The sequence below is a fragment of the Haemorhous mexicanus genome, chromosome 1, assembly GCF_027477595.1.
Source record: "Haemorhous mexicanus isolate bHaeMex1 chromosome 1, bHaeMex1.pri, whole genome shotgun sequence".
Classification (NCBI taxonomy): Eukaryota; Metazoa; Chordata; class Aves; order Passeriformes; family Fringillidae; genus Haemorhous; species Haemorhous mexicanus.
In genome coordinates, this window is record NC_082341.1 from 121,537,389 (window position 1) to 121,555,810 (window position 18,422).

Sequence of the window (18,422 nt, forward strand, 5' to 3'; positions counted from 1 at the left end):
GGTTTGGGATTTTTTTTTAACTACATGCTTTTGAAAAATCCACAACTTTGGATATATTGATAGAACACAGGGACATTTAATAGGATGTAAAGGCTATTATTGCTTTTTAATTTGGGGATAATCATCTTAACAGGTATCTGGACACTTCTGTAAGCTCTTTGTGACAGATCAGCACAGTTCTGAAGAAAATTATTCTCTTCTTTTTAAATAAGAATGGAATCAGATAAGGTCGTTTTTTACCATAGCAAGTAAAGACTACAGTCCTACATTAAGTCTATTTCACTTGACAATTGGCTATTTTAAACAAAAGCTGTTTGCTTCTTACCTTCTTGTGGAGGCTGATATTTAAAATTCTGTTCCATGAATGTTAAACTCATATCCAGTTCCTAGTTTCTGGAGTTTAATGTAGTAGTTTGCCTATATATGGGCATATCTTTTCATTCTTTCTATCCCTTCCTCTCTTGATCTCCTCAGAGAATATTTATGTATATAAATATATATAAATTATCTATATAAATAGGCAATAATACGCAATAAATATGCAGAATATTTATTCTTTCTCCTTTGAGATGAAATTTTCCACCAAACTCTTTTACCTGAATTGATTTGTCCTGACTTGATTTTTGAAATTCTAAACATGGTACTACACAAAAAGCTTTTGGGGATAAAGGTCACTGTATATAATGTTTTATTGTTTTATGAATGTCCCTTAAGAGCCTTCCTTACATATTTTCTGGCTTTTGTTTTATAATATCTTATTTTTGTGTCAGCTTTCTTTGATGCCATCTCAGTTTTGCTTACTATATTCTCCATATAGACACTGAACTTTGTCCCAAAAATACCTTGGTTTAGAGCTAGGGACGTGATTGATTGCTTTGGGGATTTTGGGATGTTTGTCTTTGTTTTTAAATTTCTACTCTTCATTGTATATCATCATGCAGTTGTAATGCAGTGTTACTGAAAAGTCATCATTACTTTTGTGGTTTGAATATGTATTGCATCTTTTTAATGCTGTTTAGTGGAAAGATACTATTGATTTGAAAAGTACCTGTGGGCTGTCAATAGGGGGTGTGATGTGAAGGAGGAAAGGCATTTAAGGGGTTTATTAGCTCATTTCCAGATGCTAACCAAGCTTAATTCTTAGCTGATGACAACTGATACTCATAGAATTACATTAGTGAGTGCACTTCCAAATAAACTGCTTTCTGATTTTTCTGAACTGTTACTCAGGTCTGTTATTACATTTCACTTGGTCTTAAAGTAATAAAATTCTTTCCTGTAACATTATTTTAATCTCTCAGTTAACATGTCTTCATTACTTGCTATATCAGTTTGCAGACCTGACTTAGTTTTTTAAATACCGCTTCCTATAATAATACAATAGAACAATAACAAGGACTGGGAAGACTGGTAAATAGGCAAGAATGTTTTCAGTTGCTATCTTTTTCCTTCACTTCCCAGATTCACCAGGACTAAATGAATTGTAGAAGCCACATGTTTTTAGCACAGGTAAAATCAAACAGAGGTGGAGCCAGTTAAAAATCTGAGTAATTTCCTTGAAAAGGTACCAGTTGAAGTTGGCTTTTTAAGAATTGGTGTCCTTTCCTTAAGTACCGGGTATGCTGGTTTAATGTATAGGACTCCTGGAAGGTGCAAAGAGCCTCTAGCTTTTGGTTTATCTTGGGTTTTATTTCATGCTTCTCCTCTTTGGCTTGATGTAACAGCTGTTATTGCTTAATACTAAGATGATAGAGACCCTCAACAGCTTATTTACATAGCCACACAGGGAGCAGGGACACCTTACTGGTCCCAGTTACTGTGCATACAGAAAGAAGCATGTCTGACATGTTTTGAATTGCAGACATGACCTTCATTCACATCCCTGCTCTTCCGTGGTTTGATTGAATAACATGTGTGAAAGCGGGTATTGCTCTAGTTGCATCTGATCTCTAACAAGGACTTCTCAAAACTGGTGGTGGTCTAAATTTTTCATGCAAGTGGGTGATCAGATTACTGCTTCCCTGGTCACCCTTGCTGTTCAGGAGCAGCAGTAATTCAACAGTTGCTGTGATGAATTTGGGTACAGTGAGAGGGCAGGTTGAGTAATCTCCATCTTAGCTGTTACTGGTTTTACTTCATGAACTAGGCAGCAGGGGGTGCCCTGAATTGGGTAAACATAGGAGAGCAGGATTATCTTCAGGTAGATACTTTTTCTACAGAAATGACCTCTTTTCTAGTCTCCTTGAAAAGCCAGTCTGCCATTCTCTCTCCTGCCAGCTTTGAGTGTGACCACAACACCTGACAGTGCTTCCAAAAACTACTGTAGTATTGCAGAAATGGGGAAAAATAAACTTGGCAACAAAGATTTTTCACTTCCTTGTAACAGTTAGGTTGTGCGTAGGTAAAATTTAATAGCAGTTTGAACTATAAAGAGTAAAAATAGTTAATATCTCCCAAGGGAAATGGGGGATTATTTTTCCCCCCCATTCTCAGAAGCAAAAAGTTGTATAATCTGAAAAACCTGACATTCCATATTGAGGGTTTATTGTAAGGTAGTAAAACCAGATTTTATATCTCGTTTATTCCTACAACTTCTGATGTGCTTCCAAAAATGGTATTAAGGCAGCAGCTGAGGAAATTTTATGAGATAATGAAGCAGAACAGTTACTGAAAGCCATCTGCTCAGTTGTTTACAAACTTGCTTCAATACTTCAGAGGCAGTGGTAGAGTACGTGTCTAAACTTCACAAGCTGCACTAGGTAGAACTAAATGAAATGCGCCGGGGCCGGGCTGAGCTGGGTCCCTCTCTGTGCAGTGTAAGCAGTTGCCAGGCAGGCCTGTTGGAAGCCAGCAGAAAGCACCACACAGAGGTGATTATGTGCCACCATCTGTCACGCTTCAAGCCTACCATACAGCATGGCTAATCAGCCTTGGCAGGATGATGGATGAACAGCAGCAGCTGCCAAAAGCCACTGTTGGCAAACAGTCCTGAAGTTAAGAACTTTTTCCCCCCTCTGCCTTCCTCTCCAGGGTCCTGCTGCGTGTCCGCATGCTCTACTATCTACGACAAGAAGTTATAGGGGACCAAGCAGACAAGATCTTAGAGGGTGCTGACTCAAGGTTAGTGCAAGTGCAGGTTTATTTTTTGCTTTATGACTCTGGCTTTTGTAAAGTACACATACTATAATAATGCAGCGTTTAAAGGTGGTCACACTTTATCTCTTATATGTCTGTTCTCAAGCAACCGTATTATTTTATGAAGTGCAGTGGGTCATTTTCCTGGGGGAGGAAACGATGCGGGAAATGACAGAAGTGGATTTGCAGCTCTGCTAATATTGAGGGATTATTCTATCTCAATTAAAAAAATTTTAAAAATACTAAGACCTTAAATGAATCATATTTAGATAACCATTTGACTCCCAAAATAGCCTAATGTTTGGGGGGGGGGGGGGGGGGCAGTATTGTTGGTTTTTTGATTGATTAATTATTTTTTGTTGTTTGTTTGTTTAACCATCCTAATTATTTTTAAAGGTATTTCAATTTCTGCATTGGGTTTTGGGGTGTTTTTCCAGCTCAAAATTTATATTTACAGAACAGTGTAAAACACTTGGGTTTTTTTAGGATGGTTTGTTTTGTTTTGTTTTAAATCTTTGTCGAGTAATATCTTTGAGAATGTGTATAATAATGCTGTTTTCACAGTGAAGTAGATATATGGATACCTGAGCCATTCCATGCCGAAGTTCCTGCAGACTGGTGGGATAAGGAGGCAGATAAATCCCTTTTAATTGGAGTATTTAAACACGGTAAGTGGCGTCTCACTCTCAACAAAACTCAGTTGTAAAGCTTTCAGTGTGTAGGACTGTTCAGTCATAATATTAACAAGTATTGTTCCAAAGAACTGTTGGCTTGTATCTCCCTTTTTTCTTGCCTGCATTAAAAACCTAATATGAGCTGTAAATATCAGATGCTGTTTTTAAATGTTTGCAGAACATTTGAGAAGAAAACATTACTTTCTTGGCTGTAAATAAAACAAAGCCATATTTGTTTAAATAATAGCCAAATAGTAAGATAGATCTCCATAAACTTTGCTTCCAGCACTGCTTCACTTGCTAACTCTGCCAACCAGTGTCAAAGTGGACGGTGGGCTTAACCTCTGCTATTAATCTGTACAAGTGCCTCCTGGGCTTTGTTCCAAGCAATATTTCACAAATGTCAGTGTTGAGAACTCCCGGCTCCCTTGAGTGGGATGCAGCCTTGTTAACTTTGAAAGGCTGGGGATGCAGAGCTGGCATGATATATACAGTGAGCGATTCCTGATTATAATCCCAATTCTCTGGAGGTCGCAGAGGTATTCTCAGCAGCCCAGCCTGACTAAAGGGGAGAATGATGGCTTATAAAACCTTTCATGATTACAGTTTGGCTTGAGGCTCTACAGCAGTTAGGAGCAGTGTGTTGTAGTACAAATCCTAATTGAATTGTGCTGTTCTGCCTATGTACAGCAGCTCTGTGTTGTGGGCTCAGCTGAGGCAAGTCTAGTCTAAAAATCATTTTCCTGCAGTGCACTGTTGGGATCTGCCATTTTCCATCTAGTCAACTTGGGCAGTAAAAAAGCAAACAGCAGTTTGAAAACCATAGAGGGAACAGTGTCATCTTACTGACATGCATCATCCTAAACCTAATAAGACAGGTTCGTTGGCCTTACGTATAACCCGTGTATGCAGCATTTTTGCAGCCTATATTGAGGGTTCCAGCAGGGCTGAAGCTATTGAAAATACGTACGTGCGTGTGTGTGTGTGCGTGCTCCTGTTTGCATCTGCGTGTTTCCACTGGCGAGTATTGAGTGTCAAGAACCACTGTGAAAATCATAAAGGAAACTTTAAAGAAGTTTTTCACTTACGAAAGATTTTTACTTTACTTTATAACAACATGAAATTTGATGCTTTCTTCACTATCTTATGTGTGTTAGTGTTATTGATGGGAAAATGTTCCTGTGCTGTTGGAATTCACCAAAATGAACAATTTTTTAATATTAAATGTTTCCAGCATGGCAATAGCACCTTTGTTTTATTTATTATTAAATTAATGAATCCAGAAAATTGTACTTCTATTGCCGAGACCTGTTCTATTCACAGCTGGTCATAGCTTTTAAAAAGGCATTTGTCTCCCACTCTGCACACAGGTTATGAGAAGTACAATTCTATGAGAGCTGATGCAGCACTGTGCTTTCTGGAACGGGTTGGCATGCCTGATGCAAAGGCCATAGCTGCTGAACAGAGAGGGACAGACATGTTAGCAGATGGCGGTGATGGGTAAGGAGGACATGAAAAAATTAATAAACTTTATCAGCATTGTATATGTTGGCATGGGTTCATATGTCATATTATACTTACATGTTGCCTGAGGATATGAAGTGATCGTATGATGTACAAAGTACATAGATTTGTTTACACAGTTGAGCATGAAATACAAATGTATGTAATTTGGTACACCGTACTGATGGCTTTTGTAGCTTTTTTGCTTTTGTCCAGAAAACCAGCCCCCTCTCAAAACCAGTATTTTTCTTGAAAATATTTTTAAAATATTTTATAGGGGTGAATTTGACAGAGAGGATGAAGATCCAGAATATAAGCCAACCAGAACTCCCTTCAAGGATGAAATTGATGTAAGAACTCCCAATTTTCTGTAATTACAAATATGTGCAATTACAACTGATTCTCCATATTTATTTTAATGTGTGATTTTTAAGTTTGAGAGCTACCGGATAAACACTCCGTACAAAGATTGTTTGCTGCTGTGTTTGAGAGATGACATATTTTTCTTCTCAAATTATGACATATGGTCAAAACTGAAAACTAAAATAACTTCTGTCTTCTCCCCAAGGAATTTGCAAACTCACCTCCAGAAGACAAAGAGGAGTCCATAGAATTACACCCAAGTAAGTCTGGAGCAAAAAAATTAAAAAGGCAAAAAGGGATCGTTTAGTGAAAGGTGGACTGTGTATATTACCACATGAGGGGATAGGAGATATTTTGGGACAATACCAGGGAAAGTTTTTTGCTGCCAAATCTCTTCATGCTTCACATTTTTCAAAACAATTACATACTGTCTTTGAATAATCCAAATTATGGTTCTCTGGATTTCTAATTACGTAGTAGAAACCATCATGATAAAGACCGGATGTTTCATAATGCAGCCGTTGATGGTTTTGCCGATATAATCTTGGAAGTTACAAATACGTTGTTTCCTCAGTATGGAGGAAAATTGCCAAGTTTAAGTGAGAATAATAAAGTGGGAAATGATAAGCATAGGTGTTTCCTCAGAGGCAGAATGATCTTCTTAGTCATGTATTTAAAGATGCATTGCATTAATTTAAATACTTGCAGTGTTCATAATATGTTTGCATTTATAACATCGAATCATAGTGCTTGATGGTTATCTCTAAATGTTTCACAAGCATTTCTGAGTTCTTAGAGTTGGATGGTTTGATTCTATTTTCCATCTCTTACCAATAGTTATCCTGTTTCTAATTCATTATGCGCCAGTATTAGAGGCACATGTTCTTATCTGATAAAACAGGAATCCAGTTATAGCCATAGAAACTTTGAAATGTGTAGTGTTGTTTTTGCAGTGCAAATACTTCTCTGTTCTCTAGGCAAGCACAGTGAAAGCAATGCTGAGTTAGGGCAACTCTACTGGCCCAACACTTCAACCCTGACTACCCGTCTGCGTCGCCTCATTACTGCCTATCAGCGCAGCTATAAAAGGCAACAAATGAGGCAAGAGGCACTAATGAAGACTGACCGCAGGAGACGTCGGCCTCGAGAAGAAGTGAGGGCACTGGAGGCAGAAAGGGAAGCCATAATAACTGAGAAACGACAAAAGTGAGTTTTCCGGTGATAATCTTTCTTTAAATCTTATTTGAGCTTGTGTGTCACCCATACAGCTCTTTTGTTTTGAAAGAATAAACTAAGGGGGTTTTGGGGCTTCTAAGTGTTCAGAATCTTATCTGTCCAGTGGTCTCACTTCTCTTGCTTCTTCCTTGACTAGATGGACAAGAAGAGAAGAAGCCGATTTTTATCGTGTGGTGTCTACTTTTGGAGTTATTTTTGATCCTGTAAAGCATCAGTTTGAGTGGAATCAATTCAGAGCATTTGCCAGGCTTGACAAAAAGTCCGATGAAAGCTTGGAAAAGTATTTTAATGGCTTTGTGAATATGTGTAGACGAGTGTGCCGAATGCCAGTCAAACCAGATGATGGTAAGTTTAAACTGACTCTGGAAATCAACATGAATATTGTGAGACCATGGGACTGTTGAAACTTCATGCCCAGGTGTAATGATTTTGAAATGGGTGTGCATTCAATCCATGTTAAACAGCACAACTTGGTGTCCTTGCAGAACCTCCTGATCTTTCCACACTGATTGAGCCGATCACAGAGGAGCGTGCTTCTAGAACTTTATATCGCATCGAGCTGCTGCGCAAGATCCGCGAACAGGTTCTCCATCACCCGCAGCTGGGGGAGAGGCTAAAGCTTTGCCAGCCAAGTCTGGACCTGCCAGAGTGGTGGGAGTGTGGTAAACATGACAAAGACTTACTGATTGGTGCTGCTAAACATGGAGTCAGTAGGACAGATTATCACATTCTGAATGATCCTGAACTCTCTTTTCTTGAGGCTCACAAAAACTTTGCTCAAAACAGAGGAACGGGTAATGCAAATACTGTCTCTTCTGTAAACCCTCTGGGTGCTGGCTGCAGTCAAACACCCCCAGTTGTTCCATCCACACCAGTACAAGAAGAAAAGATTACAGAACCAACAGAGTCTAAAGTTGAAGGGTCTGAAAATCCAGCAGCCAAAGAAAAGTCTGAAATCAAAGAGGAGACAGATACTACAGATAAGGACACTAAACCAGACTGTGATGCTGAGGCTGAGCCTGGCTCTGTTAAATGTGAATTGAAAGACATAGAAATGAGTACAGATGTAGATCCAAAATCTATTTCTGAGAAAGGTTCAGAAGAAGATGAAGAGGAGAAACTGGAAGATGATGATAAATCAGAAGAATCCTCCCAACCTGAAGGTAATCAGATCAGTTCTGTGTGCTTAGCACAAGCCCCACAGCTGTTGTAGCTCATGCCAGCTGGTAAGTGGCACACAGGGTGCCATTATGGAGTATGGGATGGGCTACGTGTAGCAGTTCTTCTGCCCTTCCACATATCAGGTGGCTAAATAAGCTTTCATAAGAACCATCCAGCATCAGCAGGGTATTCCCCCACAAGGGATGATTTCCGGGAAAGCTCACTGAGTCAATAAGCACGGTCTCTGTGCCAAATGTGGAAGGCTGGGGCTCTGCTGTAGTAATTACTGAACAAAAGCCCGAGTTAGAAATGTTGTGTCAAGCCTGGTTGCCTTAGCTTATCTAGCTGGGTAGACACTGGATGTTAATGCCTGGTCATGATTGTTATTCAGCAGGAGCAGTTTCTCAGGGTAAGAATTTTGATGAAGAAAGCAATGCCTCTATGAGTACCGCAAGGGATGAAACACGCGATGGATTCTACATGGAAGACGGGGATCCCTCTGTGGTTCAGCTGCTTCATGAGAGAACGTTTGCCTTCTCATTCTGGCCTAAGGTTGGTTAGGGGTAGAAAGACATGTGTCTCTTTTAATTTCAGTAAAATATGGGAAATGTGCTTGAAAAGTAACAGTGAGCTTTGTGTGGTACTGCGCTTCTGGCAGGCAAGAGACCTTTTTCTGTGAATGATTTGTGGGATGGCACTTTTTTCTTTAAGCTCATACAAACTATCAGAAATGAAAGAAATTGCTCTTTTTTTTTTTTCTTTTTTTTTTTTTTCTTTTTTTTTTCTTTTTTTTTTTTTTTTGTAGAATAGTGTCACTTAGTAAAACAATGGACTGCTGGCAGACATGAACTCTTCATAGGGTCCATAACTTTCTGTCAGCAGAGTCCCACCTCTTGCACAACTATACAGTTTAGAATTAAGAATTTTTCCTGCAGAGCAATCTGCAGAGACGTTTAAAAATCACCTTTTTATTTTGGGGTGAAGAGATTGTAGGGAAGAGTTATGGTGACCTACATGATCTAAGCCATTATGTAATATTGACAGATGTAATTGTATTAAGGTATCCTGTAAACATAAGCAGCAGTTTTAGGTAGAATAAAGCTGTATCTTATTTGGTAACAGTGCAGAAAATTGTCTAATATAAAATGCTTTTAAAAATACAAAACTGTAACCTTGTAATAAAGCCATACTGAATTTAGTACTCTCCTTTGCAGTAAGGGGAGAGAGAAAAATAAAGTAGTAATAGTCTTAAGCTTACTAATCACCATAACAGAGCCATCTGGTTGGGGCAGGGAGGGGGGAAGGGGGTTGCAGGGCAAGAGGACCTTGCTCTTAATAGGCTTATTTCTGGGGAAAGCAAGCAGTCTGTTGCAGCTGCTGAGATTTGCTAGTGGCTTTTGCACTGTTTTGCTTTTCAGGAAGCTAACTGATGCTCATATTCCCTACCCAGCAGTATTTCTTAGAGTCCCAAAGTTTCTACTACTTCAGACAGGCTAGTCTGGAATGTGCTTGAATACTGAAATGGAAAAAAAAATCAAATAATGTTCATCTCTTCTGCTTTCAGCAAGTATTTTGGAAACATGGGCTAAAATCTTATTCCAGTCATAGTGTGAAAGTAGAACAGAAAATCCTTCATCTGTATAGGTTCAGCATAAGTAGACTAATAAACATAATTAGAGATTTTTAGTGTACACGCTTCAGTGAAATTTGAAGTGATAATGGGCGTGGAATGAAAATTGACATTCATTAGATGTCCCTAGGTTGGTGCCCGTTTCATAATGTTGAACTTTATTAATAGTGACGCTAATGAGGATCCACTTCCTAGGACAGAATTGCAGATCCAGCCTCTTGGATCTTGAGAACTGCAGCTTTAAGATGCTGATTGCAGATGTGTTTATTTTCCCTTCCTAACTGTTGATGTTTCTAACTACTGAAGTTTTGTAAAACAACAGTGAGTTTCTATTAAATTTTTCAATTAGTGCATTGTCATACAGAAAACTTTGTCTTTTCTCCTTCCCCTCACAATATAAATGCAGCTTTTAAAACCTCTTATTCTACAAAATTGTGTTAGCGTCTTGCAAGGTGATCAGTTTATTCCTAACATGCAAAAATAGTTGTTTCTGAATGTCTTCCTTAAGCTATGGAAACTGGACTGTGTCATAAGACTCATTTGAGTTTAAAAGGTGACGTTTACACCGAGGGTTCATTACGTACTTTTCCTTTATGCAGGACCGAGTAATGATCAACCGATTAGACAACATCTGTGAGGCAGTGCTGAAAGGGAAGTGGCCAGTAAATAGGCGCCAGATGTTTGATTTCCAGGGGCTCATACCTGGGTACACTCCAACAGCTGTGGACAGCCCTCTACAGAAAAGGAGCTTTGCAGAGCTCTCCATGGTTGGTCAAGCCAGCGTCAGTGGCAGCGAAGATCTCACTGCTTCTCCTCAGTTATCAAAGGCAAGGCTACAGTATTCTCTTTTTTACATAAAACATTTTATCTTGCATGAGCTTCTCTTGCATAATAGAAAATAAACCAGCATGAATAAAATAGGAAAAACATAAAAGTGTTTCTTTGAATAAAATGAAGGCTTTGTTGTCAAAGTTATATGTTTGGAGTTTTATTTTTAACTCAGCATAGCAAACAGAGCTTTGCTAATGTTTGGAAATGCTTGGTTTTTTATTAGGAAGATGCACTCAATTTATCAGTTCCACGTCAGAGGAGGAGGAGACGAAGAAAGATTGAAATTGAGGCTGAGAGAGCTGCCAAGAGGAGAAATCTTATGGAAATGGTTGCCCAGTTACGTGAGTCTCAGGTGGTCTCAGAAAATGGACAAGAAAAGGTTGTAGATTTATCAAAGGCCTCACGAGAGGCAACAAGTTCTACCTCAAATTTTTCATCTGTTACTTCAAAGTTTATCTTGCCTAATGTCTCCACACCTGTGTCTGATGCCTTTAAAACTCAAATGGAGCTGCTGCAAGCAGGTCTTTCACGCACACCCACAAGGCATCTACTAAATGGCTCTTTAATAGATGGAGAACCACCCATGAAGAGGAGGAGAGGAAGGAGGAAAAATGTAGAAGGGCTTGATCTGTTATTTATGAGCAACAAACGGACATCATTGACTGTAGTAAGACCACAACCTTTTTCCTTTTGTCTCATATTTGTTCTTCTGTCTGTGGTACTTCCTGAATGTGTTTCAAGTCTTATTGTACTCTCCCTTACTCTCCCTAATAGAAACATACAGCTCTTGCCCAACCAGGTTTTTCTTTGTTTAGAGCTGTTAATTCTTTTTGAACCAAACAAAATGTGCACATCAAGATTTTAGTTTGAGTTTTAGGTAGTTTCTGCTTTCAAAATTACTTACTTTTTTTTTTTTTTTACAAAATATATGTCCAACAATATGCATTTTGAGGCTTGAGTATGTCTTTCTTGATGTGTTGAAAAGGGAGGGTCTTGAAGAATCTTGGAGAACATGTACTGGAAATGCAAAAGAACTGCTTTGCCTTTAGCACTATGTTCTTTATTGTTCAACGATGTAAAATTTTTAAAATTCTCTGATGCAATGATACTACTTCATGTAGAATGAGTATTTAATCCCATCTTGTGTATGCAAAATCTTGAATATTTCACTTCAGTCAGTCCCTGAAATTATTTCTCCAGGTGTTTCTGTGAAGACTAATACGGATGTGATTGTTTTCAGGAGGATGCAGAAGTGACCAAAGCTTTTGAAGAAGATATGGAAGCCCTACCAGCAAGGAACATTCCATCTCCTGGTCAATTAGACCCAGACACTCGCATCCCTGTAATCAATCTAGAGGATGGGACCAGGCTGGTGGGAGAGGATGCCCCGAAAAACAAGGATCTAGTTGAATGGCTTAAGTTGCATCCTACTTACACTGTAGATATGCCAAGTTATGTACCAGTAAGTATGTGATTCTAAAAGTGTTGTTCTATTATACGGCTACAAAAGTTAGTTTTATGGACATCAGACTGAATTCCCTCACACTGGGCATAGTAATTTGATTTTGTAGCTTGCGTTTCAACAGAAGTTTTCTCTTTATCCACCATTCCTATTTTATCCACACCCAAGTGACACTGGGGTGTTTGATTTGCTTTTCCTTTCTTAACATTTGTATGTAACAGCATGTTAGAACCACATTTGTTAATTTCTGCAGAATTTCTTCATCCGATGCAAAAAAAATTTATTTTCCTGTAATCTGAGAGTAAAGTAATGGATCACTTCTTAAAATTGTTATGAGAAGGGGTACCATGATTGGTGATTTTTGTCAAGAAATTAAATGAAAAGCAATAAATTTCTCTTCTTTCTAGAAGAGTGCAGATGTGCTGTTTTCCCCATTTCAGAAGCCGAAACAAAAACGACACAGATGTCGAAACCCTAATAAACTGGATATAAACACCTTGACAGGAGAAGAAAGGGTACCTGTTGTAAATAAACGAAATGGAAAGAAGGTAAAAACTAAGTTACTTCAGTCAAGGTCTTTAATAATGTCTTTGCATGTGGAAAGCAGGTTTTCTACTCCAAGCTTTCTCTTTAAAAGTTTAATAATTTGGAACCAGCAGTTTTTCTTACTGGAATGTGCCACCTGGTTACTTTAATTCCTTCTTTGCTCTTCTGTTGAATTCATATTAATCACCTGAGTAAATAACTCTCATTTTTTGAACCTATATATAGCACATTTTGTTCTTAGATACAAAATTTATTACCAGACCTGCCTAAGCTGCAGCACTTTACTGGTTTTTTTAAACATGATTTTGTCAATTGAGGTATCATTAGCTGGTTTCCAAGTATTTTTTCACAGTAAACTGAAAGTCTTTGCTGCTGTCCTTCAGAGATAAAATAGAAAGAAAGATAGAAAATGCCCGTATAAGTAGTCGTTTGGTTTTATTGGTGGATTTTTGTTAAAGTCATAACCTTGTCTTTTGCATTAGATGGGTGGAGCTATGGCCCCTCCAATGAAGGACTTGCCAAGATGGCTGGAAGAAAATCCTGAGTTTGCTGTTGCTCCAGATTGGACTGACATTGTTAAACAGTCTGTAAGTGAAACTCTCTTCCATGTATCACTGCAGCTTATAGCACAGAAAAGTTGAAGGCTGTGTAAATTGATTATTAAGTCTTTATCTCATAGCTGGTTTTTAGAAAATCATGGTGTCTGTGTAGGAGTTACCCAGCTCAATGGGAGTGGTTGATAGAAGGCTGCTGCAGAATGGGATTGAAATACACTCAAAAAATCAGCTACGGTTAAGGTAGCCTTCAGCATTTGTTTTGCATTTTTTTTCTTGTAAGTAACAATCCTTAAAAAGCACAGGTATTTGTACATTAGGAACTACTAAGAAAATATTTGTCATATTCATAACAGAAATAACTTCATTGTCTCAGTAACAGGCACGATCAACGGAATAGGTTTTCTCTCTTTTATTTTACAACGCTTGTTTGAAAAGAAAGGATAAAATTCTGCAAGTACTCAATTTAATAGAATATTACTGTTCTGAAATTCAGTACGAATTATGAAGATACATCCTTGTAACTGCAACATGTCAGGGTGGGGTTTTTTAATGAAGTTACAGAGTTTTCAGCATGTATTATTTTACTGTTGTATTTAAATATAAAAAAATCTGTGATCTTGATTCCTTAAGCTTTCTTTACTTGTTCTACTGCCATTCACTGTAGTACTAAGCTAGTCACCATTTGCCAGGGTGAAAAAACAAATCACTTTTGGAGTATGCTGAAATCCCTTCTGTTTCTTCTATCGTTACCAGTTAACTGCTGAAAGCTAAAAAAGCCAATTGAGGATAAAGCTTGTTTTTTCACCTTCTCTTCTTAGGGTTTTGTTCCAGAGTCCATGTTTGACCGTCTTCTCACTGGACCTGTTGTGAGGGAGGAAGGAGCAAGCAGAAGAGGAAGAAGGCCAAAAAGTGAAATTGCCAAAGCAGCTGCAGCAGCTGCTGCTGTAGCATCAACTTCGGGAATCAACCCACTACTAATGAACAGTCTGTTTGCTGGAATGGACCTCACAAGCCTCCAGAACCTACAGAACCTGCAGTCTCTCCAGCTCGCAGGCCTCATGGGCTTTCCACCAGGGCTAGCAACAGCTGCTGCTGCTGGGGGGGACGCTAAAAATCCGGCTGCCATGTTGCCTCTGATGTTGCCAGGGATGGCAGGACTGCCCAATATGTTTGGACTAAGCGGATTGTTGAATAACCCGATCACGGCTACTACTGGAAATGCCACTACTGCTTCCGGTCAAGGAGAGACTGAGGATGGCGCTTCAAAAGCTGAAGAGAAGAAAAATGAGAACGAAGAGGAGAACAAAGACTCTGAGAAAAGCACAGACACTGTTTCTGCTACTGACTCTGCGAATGGATCTGTCAGTGCTGCTACTGCGGCGACTACCGCCACTGCCACCACTACCACCACCACCAACACTGGATTGCCCACAAACCCTCTGGCCTTCAATCCTTTCCTGCTGTCTACCATGGCTCCTGGCCTCTTCTATCCATCTATGTTTCTACCTCCAGGACTGGGAGGATTGACTCTGCCCGGTTTCCCAGCACTAGCAGGACTTCAGAACGCAGTGGGCTCCAATGAAGAGAAGGCTACTGACAAAACTGAAGGAGCTGCCTTTAAAGATGAAGAAAATCTCGAAGGCAGTGATGCAGAGGAGAGCCTTGATAAAACTGCAGATTCCTCCGTTTTAGAAGATGAAATAGCACAGGGTGAAGAATTAGACTCACTTGATGGGGGGGAAGAAATAGAAAACAATGAAAACGATGAATAACCAGTACCAGTTACAGTTAAAGTGTTTTAAACTTTTGACAAGTGGTAGTCCTACTGTTTACACTCACAGTTAATGTCCATACTTAGTTTTTATAAGCTGTTCTGTAACATAGTGTAGCAAAAAAAAAAAGTTCAAGTCATGTTATACAGATGTGTCAAAAGGTATCTTGGTCATTAAGTATTGTGCAGTGCATTATTTATTATCCCTAGGAGAGATGAAATTTGAGAGGTGATCATGTCTTTTTAAGGAAATGGACATAATGCTCTGCTTTTTTTTTTCTTTTGGTACCATTGGTATTATGAATTAAGCAGCAATTTGTAATCAAGTGGCACTAATAGAAGGAAGTGCTGCTTAAAGGAAGGATGAAGTTATATATTTAAATTTTTTTTCTTTTTTTCTTTTTTTTTTCCTTTTTTTTTTTTTTAATTTTGCTGTGAAGGTCAAGATGAAATTTACCATACATATCGTACTCACGCTTCATTTTGACTGTATGGGAGTTCACCCGCTCACATGCGCGCACACACCCACACACACACTCTCTCTCTGACAATCTTCATGATAGTGTGAATGTCTCTGTCTTGAGACGCAGCAATAATAAGGCAGCTGTTGAATGTGAAGAGTACCTTTTGGAAATTAACCCACGGAGAAGGTTCTTACAGGATAAAGCTACAGTTTAATCGTCTCGTGATCTTGTAATGCACTGGTATAAACAAAAAAGAAAAAAATCAGGTACCTTTTTTAAATTAAAGGACTTTGTTACTTTAGCCACAAAGCTAAACAGCATTACCTCAACTCTAAACTAGCCTTGAAGTTTACAGACATGACTTTGTAAATGTATTGTTTTTCTTTGTTGTGATGTCTTTTTATTTTTTTTTTCTTTGGAAACTGCTATCATGTAAGATAAGATGTAAATTGCTGCCAACTGTAGTAATGATGCTTTTAATAAAAGTGACCCATGATATGCAGAGATGTAATTATAGAATGTAGTGTTTAGGGACAACCAAACTGGTGTTCACTTTCTGTATTTGTATTTGTGGCTTTTTTTATAGCATTTTCCTGCTATATTCTTTATAGATTAGTGGCTGTAAATGCTGAACTGATCGTCTTCAGGGGACTAGGCAGGAAGAGAAACCTTGAATTGCCTTCATATTTTCCACTCTAAGTAACTCTACAGAAATGCACGCTAAAATCCCTACTTTACTCCTTCAAAGGGGCATGAGAGACTGAGAATACTTTAAATGTGTTCAGCATGTGATAATGTGGTACACTAAAGAACAAAAGGGCAAAAGAAAAATGAGGCTTTAATAGGCACAATATCTAGGTCATTTATCCTTGGTTAATGGGTAGAAAAACACAATGCTGTAGTGACAGCAAGGGATACAAAGGCTCTGTGGTATCCTGTAGACCAGAGCTTGTGATGCCAGAAACCACTGTGTCAAACAACCTACATGAAACTAAAACTGACCCACTTTTTATAAAAACCTATGTCTCTTCTGGAGAGCTACCGATTTGTACCCTTTTGTGACCTTTTGATATTCGAGATAATGTACCATTTGAGAACTTCTGTTTTCATGGTGTTGTCACCTTGACACACACATACACAACAAGCTCCAGAGTGAGGATAAAAGGTTAGATTTTCAGTGGAGTACATGAAAAATTAGCTATTTCAGTAGCCAGCTGTGGGTGGACCCCTGTCTTTAGGACTAATATTATCTGTGCTTTTGGAATGCTGGAGAGCTGCAAACCTCACTCTCATGTACACTGTGAATTTACACGAGAGCTCAAACGGGCAAGTATTCCAAGGCTGAAATTTGGTCCTGAGGGGGATATATAAAAAGGGGTGAACTTGGCTTGAAAAGGGTATTTCATGGACGATGAAAGTAGATGAGAAATGAAGGCTTAGGAAGTGATTTTTGTGTGAATGAATCACAGGCACACACTGTTGAAATGAATAGATGTCAGGATGTCTTGTACTGCCACTTAAATAGATCATAGGGAGTTAATGAAGGTCAGGAAGGATTCCCCCTGCATGGACATCACTGAATGGTTGATGAGGTATGTTATTCCTGCCTCTTTCTAAAATCTCACATGTAGACCACAGCAAAAAGTAGGAGGCTGAAAGCAAGGGCACATTGACTTGGGCAGGTGTGTTGCATACTCTGTTGAATTCATTTGAGCAGTTTTTAAAGTTGTTGTTAAATGCCTTGTCTTATTTTTTTTTTCTACCTATGAAATTCCCACTGTAAGAGTTTGTAGGTGCTTCCCATTGTGTGTATTCCACACATGGTACCAAATAGCAGGGTTTTTTTTCGGTTCAATTTTATAATTTCCAGAAGACATTTACAGAGACTAATAATATCCCTTGGGAGAACCCTTTTTAATTGGCAAGACTAGAAATTATATTGTTAATGCCGTACTTAGTCCCTTTCTCCTCTGTCAAAATAGGGAAGTTCCGGTAACTTCTGGTTTTGCCTATAGGTTTTTGACGTGGAAACATCCAACTCGTGATGTAGGGTGGCCAAGTGACAAATGAGTGAATCTTATCCCTAGTACAAGCCTCTTCCATGATGGCATTACTCATCTGCCTTTCCTACTCAAAGAAAAAAAAAAAAAGGCAAAATTGGAGAAGTGTTGGAACAGAACAAATGCCATGGGAGTGGGAGAGCCTTCATGCTCTGTGCTTCCCAAACAGCCTTGCTTCTTAGAAGCCAAACAGACCCTTCGCTTGTTGGAAAGGTGGTGACATTTGATTTTTGGAAGGGATATGGGCCCCTGGTATGAAAAATGGAGTGGGGGGATTGCCATCTAATGTCCGAGAAATGTATTACATGAAAATATGAAGGTTTTTCTTTGATTTGACAGAGTTTTTACATGTTAATTATTGCAAAGATTCTTACGGAGTTTTAAAAGTGTGTCTAAATGAATAAAAGCTTACGTGAGTAAGATGCATAGATCAGAAACTATTCTGCACTTGATTCACATTTGGAGCACCCTTTCTTGTCTCTCATCATAAGGAGCCTTTCGTTTGCCACCAACCTTTTTTTGCTGGACCTCCTAATGGCTGTGGAAATGTTAATGGGGTTATCAAGGAATATAAATTACTTTCTGTGTTGCTTTCAAAAAGAAAGTACCTGTGTCAAAGTACAGCAGTGGTTTGCATGCTAACACAGCCTGTTCTGTGTGCGTGGTGGGCAACCCTGCCAAGGGAAAGGACCGAACAGCAACGAATCTGCTCAGGCTACTACAGACGTGATTTTTAATAAGGGAACTATAAAGGAGAACTAGTTCAAGTGTGAGTCTTGAAAACTGTTGCTGATGAAATAGTGGACAAATTCCTAAACTAGTCCCAGGTTTTTTCAGTCAGCTTCAGTCTCTTGTATTGATGTCAAATATCAAAGTGTATTGCTTATTGGAATTGCACACTTCTATTGAGGACCTTTGCCACTGAGCACTTCCTCATTTGAGAAGGGCTTAAGATTGAGGGGAGGGAGGGGTATGCAATTGTATTTTCTGTATTACGCTTCCCATTGACTTCTGTGAACAAAACTGCTT

General features: G+C 38.9%; 1 protein-coding gene across 8 annotated transcripts in view; it reads left to right on the top strand.

Annotated features, from left to right (window-relative positions):
* The window catches only part of CHD7 (chromodomain helicase DNA binding protein 7), a 132,954-nt gene extending 115,124 nt beyond the window's left edge, over window positions 1-17,830 (top strand). For 5 of the 8 annotated variants that reach the window (XM_059861041.1, XM_059861063.1, XM_059861044.1 and 2 more), the window contains 15 exons: window positions 3,031-3,120; window positions 3,700-3,803; window positions 5,180-5,309; window positions 5,590-5,662; window positions 5,881-5,935; window positions 6,653-6,881; window positions 7,048-7,256; window positions 7,397-8,074; window positions 8,464-8,624; window positions 10,302-10,529; window positions 10,757-11,200; window positions 11,774-11,995; window positions 12,403-12,543; window positions 13,024-13,128; window positions 13,917-17,830. In XM_059861041.1, the coding sequence (XP_059717024.1) occupies window positions 3,031-3,120; window positions 3,700-3,803; window positions 5,180-5,309; window positions 5,590-5,662; window positions 5,881-5,935; window positions 6,653-6,881; window positions 7,048-7,256; window positions 7,397-8,074; window positions 8,464-8,624; window positions 10,302-10,529; window positions 10,757-11,200; window positions 11,774-11,995; window positions 12,403-12,543; window positions 13,024-13,128; window positions 13,917-14,870 (3,823 nt within the window). In that variant the 3' untranslated portion in view covers window positions 14,871-17,830. The remainder of the gene's footprint in view (window positions 1-3,030; window positions 3,121-3,699; window positions 3,804-5,179; window positions 5,310-5,589; window positions 5,663-5,880; window positions 5,936-6,652; window positions 6,882-7,047; window positions 7,257-7,396; window positions 8,075-8,463; window positions 8,625-10,301; window positions 10,530-10,756; window positions 11,201-11,773; window positions 11,996-12,402; window positions 12,544-13,023; window positions 13,129-13,916) is intronic. The other 3 variants (XM_059861067.1, XM_059861082.1, XM_059861075.1) reach the window with 3 other exon arrangements.
* The last annotated feature ends 592 nt before the right edge of the window (window positions 17,831-18,422 follow it).